General features: G+C 43.3%; 1 protein-coding gene across 1 annotated transcript in view; it reads right to left on the bottom strand.

Moving 5' to 3' along the window:
• Nucleotides 1-14465: 14465 nt before the first annotated feature.
• The window catches only part of LOC121005587 (gastrula zinc finger protein XlCGF48.2-like), a 75704-nt gene continuing 66962 nt past the window's right edge, over nt 14466-23207 (bottom strand). The window contains exons 10-13 of the mRNA XM_040438366.1: nt 19961-20054; nt 19759-19880; nt 19540-19648; nt 14466-16067 (exon numbers count right to left, since the gene is read on the bottom strand). Of these exons, the coding sequence (XP_040294300.1) occupies nt 15196-16067; nt 19540-19648; nt 19759-19880; nt 19961-20054 (1197 nt within the window). The 3' untranslated portion in view covers nt 14466-15195. The remainder of the gene's footprint in view (nt 16068-19539; nt 19649-19758; nt 19881-19960; nt 20055-23207) is intronic.

Here is a 23207-nt window from a genome sequence, read left to right as displayed (position 1 = left end):
GGGTATATTTTGAGGCAGGGTCACACTAATACTGGCGGTATCTCCCCTTGCTGTGATACAGGCTGCCACTCTGGCATGGTAATGGTCGTACAGATGCTGGATATCCTTCTGTGGTATGTCATTCCAAGCTTTTTCAACACAGACCCGTATTTCAGCCAAGGTGGTTCATGGCTGCTGTGCATGGGAGAGTCATCACCACATCCAGTCCGACATTCTCAAAGAGGGAGAGATCTGGCGATGAAGCTGGCCACGGGAGCTGCTGGACACAGTGAAGAGCACATTATGTAGCATTACCACGGACCATAAGTTATGGTCCGCGGTAGTGGAATCCATAATGGAATTTTTAGATAACCTGAATCTTGTACGCCAAACTTGAAACCACAAGTAAGCTCATCCCTACTAGCAAGGAATAATCTCAAAGCTCAGGTGAGGAGGTAAAACCACAGCCCAGCTAAATAGGTAGACTAATCAGCAATTTAACTAACATCTGGACAGGAACAGGGGGAAAGCATTAATTCTCTGAAGGAAAGTTCACAGAGCTCTAATACCAATTCACACAGGGAGAGCAGAGCGATGTCGGTGCCTGCCCGGGACAGCAAGGCCGTGGATACTGCAGCTTTTTTGATCTGTCTGTCTTGACTACCCAGAACCTTCTCTACATATGTGAGGGCCTTCCTCTGACCAATGTCGACACCAAGATGCACTTCAGAAGCTGTATTTCCAACTCTTTCTTAGATTTGGTGGGTGGGCCATCCAGCTTCTTGAAGTCTCACTATTTGGCCCTTTTCAAAGTCTGTTATTAGTACAAATGATGCTTGCCTTTGTCTAGCCCTCATAATGAACACTTCAACAACACCCAATCAATAGTGCTGTAAGAGGGAAGACAAAAAACTGTGCTGCCAAAAAGCAACACTAGTGATGCCAGACAAAAAAAGTCTGTGGAGCCTCCGCATGTAAAGAATCCAGGAACTTTGATCACTACCAGTAACAACCACCAGCATTGCCATATTGTAAGTATCATGACACAGTATGAGAACTTTTTTTTAAAGAAGGGGGCATGCAGAATTCAAATCAAGATCCTGCATATAAAGATGAGTGATGGAGGTGGTGGGGATAATGAGGACTTCCCTCAGACTTCTCTTGTCATGTCTGCCCCGCAGGTACATGTCCCAAAATTCAGTTAGAACCACTAGTGACTGCCCCGTCCAAGCTCTAATTTGCTACCTGTCCCTGCCTTTGAGTTGCCTACGTCTTCCTTAGGACCTCTGTATTGTTTGAGCTTCTCAGGGAAGGTGAGGAGAGCAGCACACTGGCTGTATGATTTCTGCCTTCACGTTGTTCACTCAGGCTATGATTGCCTCAGTCCAAATGCTGTCTCCATGATCAAGTAAGCTGTTCTGAAGGCGAGATACTCAACCTACATGGTAGATGCAACCCTGCATTCGCCGTACATCCAAGCATCAACTGCCGAGGCTAGTGATGGGCTGCAGTGGTCACCAAATGTACGTTATATTTGAAGTTGTCCCTCAGCAATGCTCTAAATGAGTGTTGCTAAGGAAAATCCATCTTTAGCATGTAATCACAGTTACATGCGAAAACAGGCTTCTTAGCCTGCCTCAGGTCTCCTTGCTGCTGCCTACATACATCTATATAAATAACTGTCCCTATGTACTGTAAAACTATCGCCCTGAGATTTACACTGACTGCCAGTACTGATCGCAGACAGCGTGTCTGTCCTGTTTTGTGGTACGTCATGGCGGCTAGATAATTAGTGAGAGCACAGGGAAGATAAAAGGAGAGACGTGCGGTCAGCGATCATAGTGTAAAAGTCAAGGAGACACTGGGAAACAGTTTTCCATGACATAAAATAGGGATAGTCATATCCATATATGTATACAGGCAGCAGCAGCGAGACGCAGACTAGAGGCCGAAGCTGAAGATGGATTTTTCTTAGCAACTCTCATTTAGAGACTCTGGGTTTTCTTTTTAAGTGAATAAAATCACCTAATAATGTATATGACAAGATGCTTGTAATGCTTCCACCACACATTAAAAAACAAACTCATAAAAAATGTTACCTTTATTCTCTGGGTCAGTGCGATTACGGCGATAAGTTAGTTTGTTTTTCACTGCCATATTCTGACCGCCATAACTTTTTTATACTGTAGTTATGTCTATGGAGCTGTGTGAGGGCTCGTTTTTTGCAGGACGATCTGTACTTTTTATTGATACCATTTTGGGGTTTGTATTTCGGATCAATTAAAATAGGCGAATCCAATTGGACCTGAGACATTCAAACTACAAGCCCGTGGCAGAAATCTGAGGGTCAGAGCTTTCTGACGTGTATTTTCTGCCGTGTGAACAAACCACCAGGGGCCTTCCTGTGGACTAATTTTAAATTTGATGCTACTAATTTATTGTATTTAATACCCAATAATGGTTGCTGAGGGGTGTGTGCGTGTGTGAGAAAGGAAGAGGAGGGAAAAATGACTTCCCACTCAGGACGCCATGAAACCCAAGGCCGGTCCTGCAGACGGACCTGCCAGAGCTGTCCTTGCTGACTAGAATGTAGACTAATGTGATATTAATACATTAGTCTACATTCTACAATGTCATATGTTTATAGTAGGTGTCTATAGAATAGACCCACTATAAAGTGTTCTCAGTGGTCTCAAATAAATATTGTTAATTAACTGAGTATGCCTTGTTTTATTTTTATTAAGAATAATCTTTTATTTTTATCATTTTAAAATAATGATGAGACGGCTGAGTTTAATGAAACTACTGCGCTATTTGTATTAGAGAGAGGGAGCAGAGGGACCAGTTACACAGTAGTGGTTTAAGCTTATCTGTCTAGAAGGCTAATTAGTATATAGGGGGAGAACCTAGTTAGTTTCACTAGAAGTCCCTATGCCTTTACCCTACTTGACCTAGTCTAGTCGGGGTGATAGCCTTAATGGCTGTAGTCGGAGCACTCGTCTTGAAAAAGACGACCCCCAGCCTCAGGAACCTCGGGCCTGTACTAAGAGTCCCTATGCTCTTACCTCTCTATCGTTTGTTGTCCTTTTTCATCCGACGCGTTTCGCCAGGTGTGGCTCTTCAGGGAATGACGAGGATGTTCAGGTGATGAAGGCAGTAGCTCTCACCTGTATCGATCATGCGGCAGTGGCGGCGTTGTGGAGCTGTGCGTCTCTTTTTGTGCGTCTCGCTCCTCCCCTGCATGGAATTAACCAGTAGGCTGGTGAGGGCCAGGCGCATTCTTGACACTCCCCCCTTGTATGTCACCTGTCTGCCTCGCAGCGGGGACATGCGCAGACAGATCCTGCTTCTTGCGTCGGACGGTCTGGCTATGCTCCGCTCTGATGCGGAAGTGACGTAGTGTTTGGGAGTGGTTAGTTGTCATGGGGATCTCATACCGCGTCCCCGGCCGGCTTTTTGTTTAGCAAGGTTACTTTTGCCTGAAAGGTATTGATAGTTAGGTTAAATTTGTTCAAAATTGGCAAAATACACTCTAACTGGGCATTGATTATAGAGTACTATCATATCTTTAAACTTATATTATATTTTGTGAATTGTTTGATTGCTGTCATATTGATATTTTTATCGCAAACATATTTACATTTTTGGTTATAGTTTAATGCATAAATACATGGACACATTCTTGCTTGTCATTTTAATACCTATATATACCATAGAGGGCCAATTAGGATTATCCTCCATACGTATATTGTATATTTATAGGAAGGGTTTGTAGGAGAGGTATTCATTGAGGCCATTAGGTGTAACTGACTTCAGTCTATAAATCCACCTGGCTTCTGCCTTCAGGATTAGTTTGTCCCAGTCCCCCCCCCTCCTGGGTTTAGGGACATGTTGGATACCTATAAACTGAAGGCATGCCGTATTACCACCGTGGCATTGGTTAATATGCCGTGCCACTGATGTATCTTTTTTGTTTTGAACATCATTATAGTGGTCTCTGATGCGTCTCCTAAATTCTCTCTTTGTCTTCCCTACATAGTCTAGGGGACAGGAGCACTGTGCCAGATATACCACCCCCATGGTTAAACAATTCACGTAGTCACGGATGGTGTATTCTCTCTCCGTGTGTGAGCACGTGAATGTTTTGGTTTTCTTTATCTGGCTACAGGCCAGACACCTACCACATTTAAAAGTGCCTGTAGGTTTCCTGGATAGCCAGTTCTCAGGGTTAGTAGGGGGTAGGTAATGGCTATTAACCAATCTGTCTTTCAGGCTTCTCCCCTTCCTATAAGTTATTTGTGGATATGGCCTTACTATATCCTCCAAATCAGGATCAGTTTTTAGTATGTCCCAGTGTTTAATTAAAATCTGCCTAACTTGTTGGTGGGCATTATCAAAGGTCCCTATAATGCGGGTATTCCTGGCGGGGGCAGTGTAGTCTGTCCTTTTGTTCTTTGGAATAAGCAGCCCATCCCTATTCTCTGAGGCAGCTGCCTCGTAGGCCACTCTGAGTACACCATCCGGGTATCCTCTGTCTCTGAATCTGTACCTTAGCTCCTTTGCCTCACTCTTGAATTTTTTAAAAGTGGAGCAGTTACGCCGGAGTCTAAGGTACTGACCCTTTGGTATGCCTTTCCGTAGAGCATAGGGATGGGCACTTTCCCAACGGAGTAGACTGTTTGTTGCTGTCTTTTTACGGTATACCGAAGTGATAATGTTGTTGTTAGGGCCTCTTTCAATGAGCACATCCAGAAAAGCTAGAGTATCACGGCTATATTCAGATGTGAATCTCAGGCCCATAGTATTGTCATTGATTATCTCCATGAATTCCCCAAAGTCCTCTGCCGTTCCTCGCCACATTATAAAGACATCGTCGATGAACCTCAGCCATAGTACTATCCTGTCTTGCCATCTTTCCATCTCTTCTGAGCCAATGATATTGGCTTCCCACCAGCCCAGGAGCAGATTAGCATACGATGGCGCACAAGAACTGCCCATCGCGGTGCCCCTGAGCTGGTGGTAGAAGTGGCCATTGAAGACAAAATAGTTCCTAGTGAGGCTGAAGTTCAATAAATCAAGTATAAACTGATTATGTCGAGATTGTCTGATGTCTCTCATACTCAGGTAGCTTTCTACTGCCTTTATTCCTAGATCATGTTTGATCGAGCTATATAAGGCCTCGACGTCTATTGACACCAGCATGGTTTGATCGTCCATACTTACACCACTGAGTCTCAGTAGGAGATCAGAGGTGTCACGTATGTACGACGGTAGTGTTTCTACGAAGGGTTTGATGATTTTATCAATGTAGATACCTACATTCTGTCCTAGACTGCCCACACCTGACACTATTGGGCGTCCCTTTAGTGGTGTTGTCCCTTTGTGGATCTTGGGTGTGGAATAAAAAGTGGCTAGGACCGGGTATTTTGGCAGAAGGAAGTCTATTTCTGACTGGTCAATTAGTTTGTCATTTAGTCCCTTGAGTAGTATTTGCCGAAGTTCCAGAGTAAATGTGGGGCCGGGGTCTTTTAGTAAGATTTCATAGGTATCCCTGTCTTTCAGGATGTCTAGACACATCAATTTGTATGCATCTGAACAGCATATAGGAATACCTATAACGAGGGATACTCAACATGCAACATTCAGGGACCTATACCCACCTCCTCATCATCAGCTGGTTCATCAACTTTTTTGGCCCAGGCCCCCACACAAATGCCTTATCATCTAAGGAACAAAGTGTAGGGGGGCATACAGAATATACTAATTCATGCAGTAAAATGCAAATCATAAATCTGTCTTCATATAACCTATCCCGTAATGATATATCTCTGTTGAGTAAAGGCTTGTCATTTGTCCCCACAGTCCAATATGACACTTTTGAGTGGAGTAAGGATCTAGCGTTATTTACACGTAAACTGCTTTGGCACAAACACTTCCGCCTGCAGGATCGTAAAAAATATGAACAACTTAATATGAATCCCAGGGAACTAGAGGCCACACTGACCCTAGTTGGGCTACTGGAGGAGGGGGAGAGAGATAGAGCAGAGGGTCCCTTTACAGAACTCAAACTGAAAAGCACCCAAATGCCACCACCCCTACCAGACTCCAGCATATCAATATTCCATAAACTAGTATCCAGGGACCTGGAACTAATCAAAACAACTAAGGGACTCTCAAACTTGAGAAAGGAAGAACACCAAGCATTAATAACGCTGGAAAAAGACCGGAACTTAACAATAAAACCGTCAGACAAGGGAGGAAACCTGGTCATAATGGACCAAGATGCATACAAATTGATGTGTCTAGACATCCTGAAAGACAGGGATACCTATGAAATCTTACTAAAAGACCCCGGCCCCACATTTACTCTGGAACTTCGGCAAATACTACTCAAGGGACTAAATGACAAACTAATTGACCAGTCAGAAATAGACTTCCTTCTGCCAAAATACCCGGTCCTAGCCACTTTTTATTCCACACCCAAGATCCACAAAGGGACAACACCACTAAAGGGACGCCCAATAGTGTCAGGTGTGGGCAGTCTAGGACAGAATGTAGGTATCTACATTGATAAAATCATCAAACCCTTCGTAGAAACACTACCGTCGTACATACGTGACACCTCTGATCTCCTACTGAGACTCAGTGGTGTAAGTATGGACGATCAAACCATGCTGGTGTCAATAGACGTCGAGGCCTTATATAGCTCGATCAAACATGATCTAGGAATAAAGGCAGTAGAAAGCTACCTGAGTATGAGAGACATCAGACAATCTCGACATAATCAGTTTATACTTGATTTATTGAACTTCAGCCTCACTAGGAACTATTTTGTCTTCAATGGCCACTTCTACCACCAGCTCAGGGGCACCGCGATGGGCAGTTCTTGTGCGCCATCGTATGCTAATCTGCTCCTGGGCTGGTGGGAAGCCAATATCATTGGCTCAGAAGAGATGGAAAGATGGCAAGACAGGATAGTACTATGGCTGAGGTTCATCGACGATGTCTTTATAATGTGGCGAGGAACGGCAGAGGACTTTGGGGAATTCATGGAGATAATCAATGACAATACTATGGGCCTGAGATTCACATCTGAATATAGCCGTGATACTCTAGCTTTTCTGGATGTGCTCATTGAAAGAGGCCCTAACAACAACATTATCACTTCGGTATACCGTAAAAAGACAGCAACAAACAGTCTACTCCGTTGGGAAAGTGCCCATCCCTATGCTCTACGGAAAGGCATACCAAAGGGTCAGTACCTTAGACTCCGGCGTAACTGCTCCACTTTTAAAAAATTCAAGAGTGAGGCAAAGGAGCTAAGGTACAGATTCAGAGACAGAGGATACCCGGATGGTGTACTCAGAGTGGCCTACGAGGCAGCTGCCTCAGAGAATAGGGATGGGCTGCTTATTCCAAAGAACAAAAGGACAGACTACACTGCCCCCGCCAGGAATACCCGCATTATAGGGACCTTTGATAATGCCCACCAACAAGTTAGGCAGATTTTAATTAAACACTGGGACATACTAAAAACTGATCCTGATTTGGAGGATATAGTAGGGCCATATCCACAAATAACTTATAGGAAGGGGAGAAGCCTGAAAGACAGATTGGTTAATAGCCATTACCTACCCCCTACTAACCCTGAGAACTGGCTATCCAGGAAACCTACAGGCACTTTTAAATGTGGTAGGTGTCTGGCCTGTAGCCAGATAAAGAAAACCAAAACATTCACGTGCTCACACACGGAGAGAGAATACACCATCCGTGACTACGTGAATTGTTTAACCATGGGGGTGGTATATCTGGCACAGTGCTCCTGTCCCCTAGACTATGTAGGGAAGACAAAGAGAGAATTTAGGAGACGCATCAGAGACCACTATAATGATGTTCAAAACAAAAAAGATACATCAGTGGCACGGCATATCAACCAATGCCACGGTGGTAATACGGCATGCCTTCAGTTTATAGGTATCCAACATGTCCCTAAACCCAGGAGGGGGGGGGACTGGGACAAACTAATCCTGAAGGCAGAAGCCAGGTGGATTTATAGACTGAAGTCAGTTACACCTAATGGCCTCAATGAATACCTCTCCTACAAACCCTTCCTATAAATATACAATATACGTATGGAGGATAATCCTAATTGGCCCTCTATGGTATATATAGGTATTAAAATGACAAGCAAGAATGTGTCCATGTATTTATGCATTAAACTATAACCAAAAATGTAAATATGTTTGCGATAAAAATATCAATATGACAGCAATCAAACAATTCACAAAATATAATATAAGTTTAAAGATATGATAGTACTCTATAATCAATGCCCAGTTAGAGTGTATTTTGCCAATTTTGAACAAATTTAACCTAACTATCAATACCTTTCAGGCAAAAGTAACCTTGCTAAACAAAAAGCCGGCCGGGGACGCGGTATGAGATCCCCATGACAACTAACCACTCCCAAACACTACGTCACTTCCGCATCAGAGCGGAGCATAGCCAGACCGTCCGACGCAAGAAGCAGGATCTGTCTGCGCATGTCCCCGCTGCGAGGCAGACAGGTGACATACAAGGGGGGAGTGTCAAGAATGCGCCTGGCCCTCACCAGCCTACTGGTTAATTCCATGCAGGGGAGGAGCGAGACGCACAAAAAGAGACGCACAGCTCCACAACGCCGCCACTGCCGCATGATCGATACAGGTGAGAGCTACTGCCTTCATCACCTGAACATCCTCGTCATTCCCTGAAGAGCCACACCTGGCGAAACGCGTCGGATGAAAAAGGACAACAAACGATAGAGAGGTAAGAGCATAGGGACTCTTAGTACAGGCCCGAGGTTCCTGAGGCTGGGGGTCGTCTTTTTCAAGACGAGTGCTCCGACTACAGCCATTAAGGCTATCACCCCGACTAGACTAGGTCAAGTAGGGTAAAGGCATAGGGACTTCTAGTGAAACTAACTAGGTTCTCCCCCTATATACTAATTAGCCTTCTAGACAGATAAGCTTAAACCACTACTGTGTAACTGGTCCCTCTGCTCCCTCTCTCTAATACAAATAGCGCAGTAGTTTCATTAAACTCAGCCGTCTCATCATTATTTTAAAATGATAAAAATAAAAGATTATTCTTAATAAAAATAAAACAAGGCATACTCAGTTAATTAACAATATTTACATTCTACAATCTTTCATTTTACTTCACTTCTCATAAACCTCCCAACTGAAACATTTAAGGGTACTTTCACACTGGCGTTATTCTTTTCCGGCATTGAGTTCTGTCCTAGGGGCTCAATACCGGAAAAGAACTGATCAAGATTATCCCCATGCATTCTGAATGGAGAGCAATCCGTTCAGGATGCATCAGGATGTCTTCAGTTCAGTCTTTTTGACTGTTCAGGAAGGAGATAATACCGCAGCATGCTACGGTTTTATCTCCGGCCAAAAATCTGGAACACTTGCATTTTTTTTCCATAGGAATGTATTAGTGCCAGATCCGGCATTCAAAATACCGCAATGCCGGATCCGTCCTTCCGGTCTGCGCAAAATAAATGGCGGATCCGTTTTTCCAGATGACACCGGAAAGACGGATCCGGCATTTCAATGCATTTGAAAGAAGGATCAGTCTTAACAAATGCCATCAGTTGGAATACGTTTTGACGGATCCGGCAGGCAGTTCCGGCGACACAGAACTGCCTGCCGGATTCCTCTGCCGCAAGTTTTGCCAATAGGGACAATTGTCAATTGGGACAAAACTGAACTGAACTAAATGTCCCGTTTGGTTGCTGCAAGCAGCGTTTTTCTGTCCGCAGTCCGTCATGACTCACAATGTAAGTCAATGGAGACGGATCCGTTTTCTCGGACACCATAGAAAATGGATCCGTCCTCCCTTGACTTTCAATGGTGTTCATGACGGATCCGTCATGGCTATTTTAAAGATAATACAACCGGATCCCTTCATAACGGATGCAGATGGTTGTATTATCGTGACGGAAGCAGCTTTGCTGATCCCTGACGGATCCAGCAAAAACACTGGTGTGAAAGTAGCCTTAGTTGCTTTTTGCTACTTTTATTACTTGGACTGCAAATCCTTTTTAATAAACAGATTTTCTTTAAAGAAATATACAGTACAAAAAAAACCTAACATTTATTAAAAAAATATATTTCACTGTAAACAATCATTTTACAAAATGAAGTGATACATTTCTTTTAAGGCTAGGTTCACATATCGCATTTCAGCACTCGTTTTCATAAGTCTAGTGGTTGCTCTTTAATACCCTAATATAGGGATGGACAAATTACTGGATATTTCAAGCTTATTCAGAAAAACAATACGAAACTCGTCTCTTCCAAACAGCAGGCAGAGTTTTTAAATGGACTGCACACAGACGGCGTCCATGTGCGGTCCAGTTTTAACACAGATCAACTCATTTGAACGAGTGAGTCTTGTGGGAAAAATCAGATACAAGCTGTGACTTGGGGCTCGGTCCAGGAAAGACGGACCCCGTGTGTCGGTCACATCTCCCGGAACCAATGGCGGCTCTTCTGATGCAAACTGACTTCATGACAGTGATTTATGACTCAGTGAGTTCCTATCTGATCGCGGGTCTATGGTACTGTACTCACATGATAATGTCAGCATTGTACAACAGACCTGCTATCAGATAGGAACCCACTATGATCAGAAGATCCGCCGTTAGTCCAGGAGATGCGGTTAACCCATGGGCTGTGTTTCCTGGACCAAGCACAGCCATGTACATGACGGTCCATGTGGTTAATTGCACATGTAAATGACCCCATTGACTTAAATGGGTCAGTGTTGAGTACAGGTGCTGTCCGTTCTACGTTTGGACAGGAAATCATTCATCTAAGGGTCCATTCACACGCAATTTGAGGATCCGCAATACACCCGGCTGGCACCCCCATAGTAATGCCTATTCTTGTCCGCAATTGCGGACAAGAATAGGACATGTTCTATTTTTTTACGGAGCCGCGGACCGGAAAATCCGTGGCACGCTCTGGAAATGCGGACAGCACAATGTGTGCTGTCTGCATCCATGCCGTCCCCATAGAGAATGAATGGGTCCGCACCCGTTCAGCAAAATTGCGGAACGGATGCGGACCCATTTGCGGACGTGTGAATGGAGCCTTAATGAGTATTTAACTGCCACCTGCCACAGTGTCTCAGCTGCAGCATGTTATAGAGGAGCTGGGCAGACAGATATATAGTTTTATGGGAAAATATTCAGTATAACGTTTATTTCATTCATTTAAAGGGGTTGTCCACTTTTTTTTATATTGATGATCTATCCTCAGGATAGGTCATCAATATCAGGTCGGGGGGGGGGGGGGGGGGGGGGGGGGTTAACGAACAACTCCGGGGACCCCTGCTGATCACCAGTTTGAAGAGAAAGCAGCCTTCTCTTAATTGTTTACCTGCTCGCCATCGCAACCGCAGAGGTGAGCAGGTGTAATTACAACTAAGCCATCCCATTCACTTCAATGGAACGGCTCTGTGGTATTTACTTGAATAGGAAGGAGCCGTCCCATTATAGTGAATGGGGACAGGGCAGTTGTAATTACCCCAGCTCACCGCTGCAGTTGCAATGGTGAGCAGGTAAACAATAGAGCGCTGCTTTCTCTTCTCTTAACAGCTGATCTGATATTGATCCTGAGGAAAGGTCATCAATATAAAAAAAAAAAAGTGTACCCCTTTAAATTCCTGCTCATTCTGAGTTTTAAAGTCAAGGAGTTGGTCCTATCAATGATTGACAGCTATCTCTGTATACACAGTCATAGAGAGAAGGCTCTCAGTCACTGATGGGACCACCTCCTTGACATCAAAGCCCAAAATGGGCAGGAATTTAAATGTATAATATACAAGTTTAAGGATGCCTGCACACGGTGTGGATTACGCACCTTTTTTCTGCGTGGACTTCATGCGGAAAAAACGCAGCATAATACAGTACCAGCAAAGTGTATGAGATTAGATAAATCTCATGTACACTTTTTTTTTTCTTAGGTGCAGAAATTGCTGTGCGGATTTTGAAATCTGCAGCATGTCGACCGTTATTGCGTTTTTCTAGTGCGGATTCTACCCTTTTCAATGGGTGAGATCTGCGGAAAATCCACGTAAAAAAACGCAGAAAACGGTGGATTTATGTGCGGGTTTGGTGCAGATTTTCTGATCTGCGCCATGTGCAGCCACCCTAATTGAATCTTTTCCCATAAAACTATATCAATCTGCTCAGCTCATCCTACTTTATAATATTCTCCCTGCATATTATTTTACATTAAATAGTTTGTTAGGCCTATCCAAAACCTTTCTGGTCATAGACATCACTAGAAAATAGTCCAAAAAGTTAGGTGCCCGCGGCAGATGACTTCCTGGTGATCCTGGAACTTGTCCACCCCTACCCTTATGTACTGGGAGGATAATAAAATAACATATATACGGTACATTCAGTTTTCTACTTAGTTTTTCCCCTAGAATGTAGAACTAAGACTAAAGTATCTATGTGTTAGTGTTCATCAAAGAATACATGAACCTAGTAGCAATAAATATGGCTACCTGTAATATGGGGTCCACTAAGGGACCACAGGCAGCCTATTGTCTTCTCGCAGTTAACACTGTACAATCTGTAAAGCCTGCATAGCATCTGTATTACCAGAACATTCCTGCGAAGTGTTAAAAGAGAGCTACCAAAAAGAAGTCCATTAAAGTTTCCTAAGTGTGCTTTAAAATGTTATTAATCTCCTTAGAAGACGTTATAAGTTATATGGAGGAAAAAAATCATAGGAGCATTGAGCCTTAGGGCTCATGCAGACGGCCGTACCGTATTGCGGCCTGCAGACAGACGGTCCCCGGCTGGTTGTGCACCACGTCATGGAGTGCTTCCGTTGGGTTTCTCTCCGTGCCTCCACACTGCAAAAAAATAGAACATGTTCTATTTTTTTTTTGTGGTGCGGACCGTGGTTGAATGGGTCTGAATTTGCCTGCGGCAGCCGCACGCATGGTGCCAGTGCATTGGGGACTGCAAATTGCGGTCTAAATGCACGGAACGGCCGGGGCTATGGCCACGTGCATGAGCCCTTATAGAGACCATGTAAAATTACCATTATACATTGCACAACATACACAGTGTCATTGTGTTGATATGAAGCTCAGTCTTGCTAGTCCAGAGTTAGGAAGTGCAATTGGGACATTTTAGTGATTTCTGCATGACCTATTAGGGCAAATGCTCACCCTGGAGGATTACTTTCATCCAGTCTATTGATTTCAATAAATGCTATGTATTAAGAGTGACCAGCTCAATAAAATACATATTACTTTTTTGGGGTGGTGGGTAAAATCTTTTGGTATTTCTTCTTTAATAACTGAAAAACATAACCTCAATATACAAGTTAAATATATATTATATGTATAAAAATTACATGAGATATACATTTACTGATCCTTTCCAATACACTATGCTAAACATACTGCATGGGAAGAGATTGACGGGAAAAACACAATACAGTTTTATATAAGGTGCCCTCAGAAACAAGGGTGATGGACAACAATTGCATATTTCATAGCATGGATGCAAGAATACTTTCTGTTAGAGAAGAAGAAGGTTTACTTTGTGGTTGGAACATTAACAAGCTTGTATTATGAGAAAAATTCCATTAAAGGGTTTCTACCACCTCATTTTGACCTAATTAGCTCTCAGACACTAGCGATCTGCTAGTGTCTGCTCTACCTAACCATGCTATTCTCAGACCTGTGTGTGGATCCGTTTCACAAAAAAACGAACTTTTATTAATATGCTAATGAGCCTCTAGGTGCTATGGGGGCGTCTTTTCAGCACCTAGAGGCTCGGTCTACTCACATTGTATGCCGCCCCGCTCGTCCGTTAAGCCCGCCCATCTCCACTTGAATGCCATCCTCCATCTGAGCCAGCGGATGAATTCTCGCGCCTGCGCCGATGACCGAGATGTCTGTGCAGGCAGCGGTCAGACATTCACTGCGCCTGCGCCGAATACAGACGCGCATGGCGCAGGCGCGAGAATTCGTCCGCTGGCTCAGATGGAGGATGGCATTCAAGAGGAGATGGGCGGGCTTAACGGACGAGCGAGGCGGCATACAATGTGAGTAGACCGAGCCTCTAGGTGCTGAAAAGACGCCCCCATAGCACCTAGAGGCTAATTAGCATATTAATAAAAGTTCATTTTTAGTGAAACGGATCCACACACAGGTCTGAGAATAGCATTGTTCGGTAGATCAGATACTAGCAGATCGCTAGTGTCTGAGAGCTAATTAGGTCAAAATGAGGTGGGAGAAACCCTTTAAAGGGCATCGGTCAGCAGATTTGTACCTATGAAACTGGCTGACCTGTTGCATGTGAGCTTGGCAGCTAAAGACATCTGTGTTGGCCCCGTATAATGCCCAAATTGCTGAGAAAAATGAAGTCTTGTTATATGCAAATGAGCTTCTAGGAGCAACAGGGGCATTGCCTTCACTCCTAGAGGCTCAGCTCTCTCTGCAACTGCGGTGCCCTCTCCACTTTGATTGACAGGGCCAGGTGTGATTATGTTTAAACTGCCTGGACCTGTTAAACAAAAAGGAGAGGGTGCATCAGTTGTAGAGAGAGAAGAGCCTCTAGGAGTAATGGTAACGCCCCCATTGCTCCTAGAGGCTCGATTGCATATACTGTATCAAAGCTTTCTTTTTCTCAGCAATGCAAGAACGTATGCACATAGAAACCAACACAGATGCCTTCAGCTGTCAAGTGCACATGCAACAGGTCAGCCAGTCTTATAGGTACAAAACTGCTGACAGATGCCCTTTAAAGGGGTTGTTCAGGAATTTAAAAATTTGGCAAATAATAGGGCTGCCGTATTATCTACTGTTTAATCACATGCCGCTTGGGTGTTCCCCACCAATCCCTATCTATTTCTCCTGCAGTGATGTTATCATGTACATCCATCAGACCGCTAATAACTGGTCACATGCTAGTGAATGGCTGCAGCGGTCATATGCATGTACGGCTCATCATCGCTGCAGGAATGTAAACAGAGACCAGTTGTGACCACTGGAGGAGCAAGTGATGGAACAGGTGAGTATAGGCCTTTTTAAAAAATATTTATAACTTACCTGCTCTTTGCTCATTTTTTTACACCCCCTTTAAAAAGTAGTCCTACATCCACTTTAACAGTCTGTGTGAGGATCACACACTTATTGCAAATGATGGGACCAGATCCCATCAGATGGAAGCTGGAAATCTTGCTCCTCCATGTGAACTCTCTGATGTTTAACAAGATCGGACTTGTCGTTAAAACACTTCTCACAATCCAGACATTGAAACGGCTTCTCCCCTGTGTGAATTCTTTGATGTTCAAGAAGATGTGATTTCTGGGAAAAGAACTTTCCACACTCCGAACATGAAAATAATCTCTCATCTCTGTGAGTTCTCTGATGTCTCTCGAGGTTTCCTTTAACTGTGAAACACCTCCCACATTCTGAACATGAAAATGGCTTCTCCCCTGTGTGACTTCTCTTGTGCTGAATTAGATTTGATTTCTTGCTAAAACATTTCCCACATTCTGGACATGTAAACGGTTTCTTCCCCGTGTGAGTTCTCTGATGTTCAACAAGATGCGATTTCCTTGAAAAACACTTATCGCAATCCTCACATGAATACGGCTTCTCACCCGTGTGAACTCTCTGATGTTGTACAAGATGTGATTTATGAGTATAAGTTTTACTGCATTCGTTACATGAAAATGAACGCTTTTTTTTCTTAATTTCCTCATGTGTAATAATAGTCGTTCCCTCTGTACCACAACTTGAACAAGAAAATGAGGAGAACCTCCCACACTGGCAACATGGAAGTATTTCAACTCCTTTATGACTTTTACTTTTTTTAACATGTTTATCAGGAAGTTCCTCATAATTAGAGGGATCATCAAACATATTTTGACTGGAAAGTTCTGCATGTATGTTGGGGTTGGAAAGTTTTTTTCCTGCAGAATCCTGATTGATATCATCTTCTGCTTCTGAATCTGGAGTTACAAGATATCCACCTGAGCTGTCACTGCATCCTTCTTCTGAAAATTAAGGGTTTTTATTATTATATTATTATAAGATTACGAAAGTCTTTTTTCATCATCTTTAACACGAAAAAAGGAAACTGGCGTGGAAATCAGTTACTTTCACCACCTTCAGGAGTGGCCTATACTGTGTTTGAGGCCTTTAAGACAAAGCAACTATTTTAGATTTTCAATTGTCTCTTTTAAGAACTATAACATTTTTATTTTTCTGTCAATATAGCCGTATCATGGTTTATGTGAGACAAGTTAAGGCCTCAAACATTTTTCCCTCCATAAGACGCAATTTTTTCTCCCAAAAGTGTATATTAGCCAGTTAATTTGTGATGTCTTTTGTTTTGTACATGAACCCGCTGTGGAATATGGTGGCGCTTTATAAATAAATATTATTATTATTATTAAAGGTGAGGAAAAATATCAGAGCGTCTTATTAAGTGTCCTATGAAGCGAATACTAACGAGCGCTTGTCAGTGCGTCTTGTGAAGCTAATACAAATGAGCGCTTCCATTACAGAAGCTCTCATTAGTACAGTAGGACCAGGGAACAGTGAATATAGTGCTGCTACTGCTGGCTGTACTCACAGCTCCCTGGGCTTCTGCTGGGAGCCCCTGGTGCTACGTTCTAACTGCATACAGTGTCACAACGTAGTGCACTATGATGAGAGTGCTGGATCTCACGAGTGGTGGCGCTGTTCGGAGCAGGAGAGGTAAATTCTTAGCTTATTTTAGGCCTGATCTGATGGGGGTCTGATGAGGAGTGGGGATCTGATTTGAGTGTCTGATCTGAGGTCTGATGAGAATAGGGGGTCTGATCTGAGGTCTGATGAGAAATGAGTATCTGATTTGGGTGTCTGATCTGAGGTCTGATGAGGAACAGGGGTCTGAGATTTGGGGTCTGATCTGATGTCAGATGAAAAATATATTTTCCTTTTTATTTTCCTCCTCTAAATCCTTGGTGCATCTTATGGTCCAGTGCGTCTTATGGAGCGAAAAATATGGTAGATTTTAAATGCCACCACTTTGGTATACCTCTACTATATGATATAATAAAAAAAAATATTTTGTGGGGTGTCAGTGTGAAAACAACAATGCAACTTTTTTTTAAAATATTTTTAAAATTACTCAACTATTCTTCACATTTTTTTTTAGTCCTCTTGAATCTATTTGAACACTTTAACTACTACCGCTACTTATGTATTAAAACACACAAAGATTCTCATAGGCAGGATGTAATAGCTGCCAGGCAAGGCAGGCCTGGGGGCATTCAAAAGGTCCCTGGATGCCATGAAAACTACCTGGCACCCTGCGACTGCATTTTTGGGGTGTGGACTGGAGGACAGAGTGAGAGCTATTGACAGCAGCATCTAAGGGGTTAAGCTGCTAGGATCAGAGTTAGACATCAGGGTGTCATGTATATTTAATACAGTTGATGCAAGTGATGGTGTGGCCCAGCTTCAGAGCCTGCTCCATCACCGTGATGTACTACTATGGTACTGAGCCTTAACTCACTGCACTCTAATAGTACCTCAGTGAGCAGGAAGGGTTTAACCCTTTAGTGACTACCAATATGCCTTTTTACGGCGGTCACTAAGGGGCCTTAGGCTGGGCCGCCGCCTTTTCATGATGGCCCAATCTAAGTGCGGGAGTGCCGAACCGGGCTGTTTAACCCTTTACATGCCACAGGCAATGGCGCCCACTGCATGTAAGCAGTGTCTCCCATCGGCACCCCACAAATACAATCCCGGGGTGCCGTTGTGTGTACAGGAAGGCTGAGACCTGGTGCAGGCCCCAAGTCCACCTTGAGTGTTCTTCAGTAGTCTGCGGATCTCTGACATTAAAATGCAATGTACTACAGGGTTAGTGGGACTATTAAGTGGTTAAAAAAAAAAAAAAAAACATTTATTAAATTTAAAAAAATTCCAATTAAAGGGGTTGTCCGGGTTCAGAGCTGAACCCGGACATACCCATAATTTCACCTAGGCAGCCTCCTTGATGTTAGCATCGGAGCAGGGCAAGAGACTTCGGTGACGTCCCCGGCTCTGATGGGCGGGCTTTAGCGCTAACCTAGCCATTTTACAGGCTAGGGCAGCGCTAAAGCCCGCCCATCAGTGCCGGTGACGTCACCAGGCTCACTGCTGGGCGGAAGCCTTATGGAGAGCCCGATTCGTCACAGGAACTCCAGAAAATGCCTTTGCCCTGCACGATTTAGAGCAGGGCAAAGGAGAGCATCAGCGCATGAACTGCTCCGATGCTCAAGGCAGGGGGGCTGCCTGGATGAAAATGGGGATATGTCCGGGTTCAGCTCTGAACCCGGACAACCCCTTTAAAAAAAACTTTTTTTTTTCATTGAAAATACGCTTTTTAATTAAAAAAAAACTGCAAAAATAAAATCTCCCCCATGTTTGGTATCACCACATTTTTAACGACCCGCACTACACTAATATCATATAAATTATCCCTTACATTGAACGCCGTAAAAAAATAAAATAAAAAATGCCAAAAATTGCAAATTTATTCTTAGTCGTCACTGAAAAAACTTAATAACAAGAGACAAAAAAGTGTTATTTACCCCAAAATTATACCACGTCATCCCGCAAAAATCAAGCCCTCATACAACTCCAGAAAAATAAAAAAGTTATGGGTCTTGGGATGCGGCGATGCAAAAAGATTTTGGGGCATTCTTGCACAACCCCTTTAAGGAGAACATAGATCATTTAAAGCAGAAGGAATAGATGGTTTACTGTACCTATAAAGGTTGTCAACACTGGGGTTGTTCAGTTTGGAAAATAAAAAATTGTTTAGGGGAGATCTAAAGTCTATTAACGGACAGGAAAGAGATCTGACTAATGATCCACTAATGATCCACTTACGACGCCGGTAACTATGACAAGGTAAGGGGTTTGGTTTCACTTTGTCATCTCCTTTCCTTCTCCCAGCTGTCACCTATTTGCACTGATTGTCTCCCTTTATATTCCCTCCCATACTGCCTCACTTTGCGGTTTATACTTCTTCCTGGATGAGTTGTTCACTGCTGGATGCTGCTTCTCCTGATTCCTCAGATAAGTCTGTTTCCTTTATTTGTGTTTCCTTGCTGGCTTGATTGTAGGTGACCCTGACTCCGTCCGTATTAAGTGCAGGGAGCCGGTGGTCGTGTCCCCTCACTATTATAGGGTTTTCAGGTGTCACATAGTATAAGGTACGTGGGCATGCCATCGTCTACCATAAAGACCTTTGCATGGGCATAGCAGTCAGGGAAAGCTCTAGGGGTTTTATAGGTCTCACCCATATGCTCCTTAGTTTGGGAACAAGCCAGTCGGATATTTATTTATAAGTTCCAACTTTCTGCAACACCATCCGTGACAACTGTAGCATTGTGTTTAGCAGAATGAACACCATTGGTGTCTTTGAATGAAGGTTTCTACATCAGCATAGGGGGTTCTTCTTACCTATAGGCCGATGGACACTTTTCTTACCTATGCTGATATCCGTAGTATTGCTTTCCTCCTTGCACCGTTTTCCGCCATTCATATACATCTCATCTTCCTCAGTGGCTTCAACTTTAACAATGAAGAAGTCATTATCCTACGAGATAACACAACAGAAAACACTCATTAATGTCTGATCTAATGAAGGGTAATTAGAGCAAATACGATCCATTCAGCCTATCTGCAAATCAAAAAGTGTAGATATACTTTGATGTTCGTAGAGACTCCAACTTCATGGACTGATGGGTCACTGCTATTCATCTGTTCACAATCCTCAATATAACAAGGACTGGGACTGCTCTCTGGTGTAGCTCCTTTAGGAGTCCTATCTGCAATGGGCATACATATTACAAGTTAAGACTGATGCGTGTATCTAGGTCTCTCATTACAGCCAATGAAAGTCCCTTACCTGGTGATGTGAGGGGCCGACATCTCTTTTCCATGACATCTTTGTGTATAGCCTTTTTCGTGACATCTTTGCGTCCTCTTAAACAATCCTTTTCCTGCATATAAAGTGACATCTTAAAGGGATCAGAAAATGGACTATGGTTTAAATTAGGGTTGTCCCGATACCACTTTTTTAGGACCGAGTACAAGTACCGATACTTTTTTTCAAGTAGTCACCGATACCGAATACCGATACTTTTTTTAAATGTCATGTGACCGTTTTGGGGGATCTGTGGATCTGTGGATGACGCACTGTCATGTGGGGGATCTGTGGATGGCACTGTTATGGGGGACCTGTGGATGGCACTGTTATGGGGGATCTGTGGATGGCACTGTTATGGGGGATCTGTGGATGGCGCTGTTATGGGGGATCTGTGGATGGCACTGTTATGGGGGATCTGTGGATGGCACTGTTATGGGGATCTGTGGATGGTGCTGTTATGGGGGATCTGTGGATGGCACTGTTATGGGGATCTGTGGATGGCACTGTTATGGGGATCTGTGGATGGCACTGTTATGGGGGATCTGTGGATGGCACTGTTATGGGGGATCTGTGGATGGCACTGTTATGGGGGATCTGTGGATGGCACTGTTATGGGGATCTGTGGATGGTACTGCTATGGGGTGGGATATCTGTGGATGGCATTGTTATGGGGTGGGGGGATCTGAGGATGGCATTGTTATTTGGTGGGGGATCTGTGGATGGTGCTGTTATAGGGGATCTGTGGATGGCACTGTTATGGGGGATCTGTGGATGGCACTGTTATGGGGATCTGTGGATGGCACTGTTATGGGGATCTGTGGATGGCACTGTTATGGGGGATCTGTGGATGGCACTGTTATGGGGGATCTGTGGATGGCACTGTTATGGGGATCTGTGGATGGTACTGCTATGGGGTGGGATATCTGTGGATGGCATTGTTATGGGGTGGGGGGATCTGAGGATGGCATTGTTATTTGGTGGGGGATCTGTGGATGGTGCTGTTATAGGGGATCTGTGGATGGAACTGTTATGGGGAGGATCTGTGGATGACACTGCTATATGTCATCCACAGATCCCCCTCATAACAGTGTCCCCCAATACACCGGGCCCCGCCGCTCACCGAAGTATTTATAAACGTGAATCCTTATCCTGTTATTAAGTTGAACTAACGCTGCCCTCTCCCATGTTCCCCTGTATCCTCCTGTATCCCCACAGCACTTACTTAAGCTTCCATAACAGGCAGAGCGGACGGCACCAGTAACGTCACTCACTGACGTCGCGCGTCTGCTCCGCCTGCTTCATTCATAAAGTGGGCGGAGCAGGCGCTCTACGTCAGTGAGTGACGTTACTGCTGCCGTCTGCTCTGCCTGCTATTGAAGCTTACAGGGGGATACAGGGGAACATGGGAACATGGGAGAGCGCAGCGTTAGTTCAACTTAATAACAGGATAAGGATTCACGTTTATAAATACTTTGGTGAGCGGCGGGGCCCGGTGTAAGAGTACAGTGACTGCACCGGGCCCCGCCGCTAGTTACGGACTCCAGCCCCTCCTCTCTCCCGATGGAAAAAAAAAAAGTATTCTATTTATGTATCGGGGCGGGGTATCGGCGGCTGAGTACCGCCGAGAAAACTCGGAATCGGTCCCGATACCGATACTAGTATCGGTATCGGGACAACCCTAGTTTAAATCAAGTTTTTATGTTAAACATACAGGTGAAACTCCAAAAATTTGAATATCATGCAAAAGTCAATTTATTTCAGTAATGCAAATGAAAAGGAATTGCATTAATGCAGCTTAAAATTTGAATTTTGTGAAAAGGTTCAATATTCTAGGCTCAAAGTGTCACACTCTAGTCAGCCAATTAATCCATACCCTCTGAGAAAAGGGTACCTCAAAATTCTGACTTTGAGGTTTCATGAGCTATAAGCCATAATCATCCAAATTATAACAAATAAAAGGCTTAAAATATCTCGCTTTGCACGTAATGAGTCTATGTCATATGTTAGTTTCACCTTTTAAGTTGCATTACTGAAATAAATTAACTTTGTACAATATTCTAATTTTTCGAGTTTCACCTGTATTAGTCCTACATATTTGGTGGTGTTTTACTAATTTTCCATGTCACTACTTATATTAAGAAAGAAGTCTGAAATCTTGTCAGTTCCTGGTCACTGAGCTTCATCATATGCGGACACTTGTTTGTCATCTCATTATCTTCACAATATAAAAATATTGTTCGTTTTTTTATGTACGTTACATTTTCATCTCTGGTAGCGCCCCTTGCTGTTTCTCCTGGGACCGAAATTGTGGTCCAACTCCTGCATTCAATGATGCATTTTATTTTTTAATTCAAGGGATAACTTTTAAACTTAATTCCTCTGTTAATGATTACATTTCTTTATTCAGAGAATAGCATGTTGAGCAATTTTCTTAATTCATTGTATGCATAAAGTAGCCTCTTCCAAAGGAATAAAAATGGTATGGCCCATTTTAGTCCTGTAAAAGGAGAGCTGGCGCCAGTCATGAGAGCTGTCATGTGACCTTCACAAGTATCATGTGACCTGGCTTTCAGTTAAAAGAGGTATTTCAGTTTTTATATATTTTTTTTTTTTTTTATATAATATGAAATCATATGATTTTAGAATATTAATGTATTTAAAATTCTGCATACATATATTTCTTATATCAGACCATGTATCAGTCCTGTGTAATGTATCAATGGCCTAACTGAAACATGGCATCAGTTATGTGAAACCCTACATATCATAGAATACTTGACATTCAGTAAACAGCAGTGCTATATGACATTCGTGTGCTAGGTCAGCACACATTCATGTGGACTAACGATTTTATTGTGGTTATAACAATAACTACATTATTATGTGTATTTACATGGCCGCCTGTCTCTAGGTGATGTTGTAAAATGGCTGCCTGTCTCTAGGATATATTGTCATGTTGTTAAAAAAGTTAAGTGTTAAAAAAAAAAACTAACACAACACACACAGATCTGTTTCTACACAGACATGATGAAGTGCTGCTACATATACTATGTTCTGCTCCCCAATACACTACTATTCACCTGTTAGATACACCTGGGCAGTTCACTGAAAGCCAGGTCACATGATGGCTCATATGACTGACGCCATGCTTAGTCCTATCCAGTTCTCCTATTGATGCATTTTACAGGACGGGGGGGTTGCTGTATAGATATCATAAAGGTCTGTA

Source organism: Bufo bufo, chromosome 6 (assembly GCF_905171765.1).
Source record: "Bufo bufo chromosome 6, aBufBuf1.1, whole genome shotgun sequence".
Taxonomy (NCBI): domain Eukaryota; kingdom Metazoa; phylum Chordata; class Amphibia; order Anura; family Bufonidae; genus Bufo; species Bufo bufo.
Note: the sequence above shows the minus strand (reverse complement) of the source record. Positions and strands in the feature narration are given on the sequence as shown.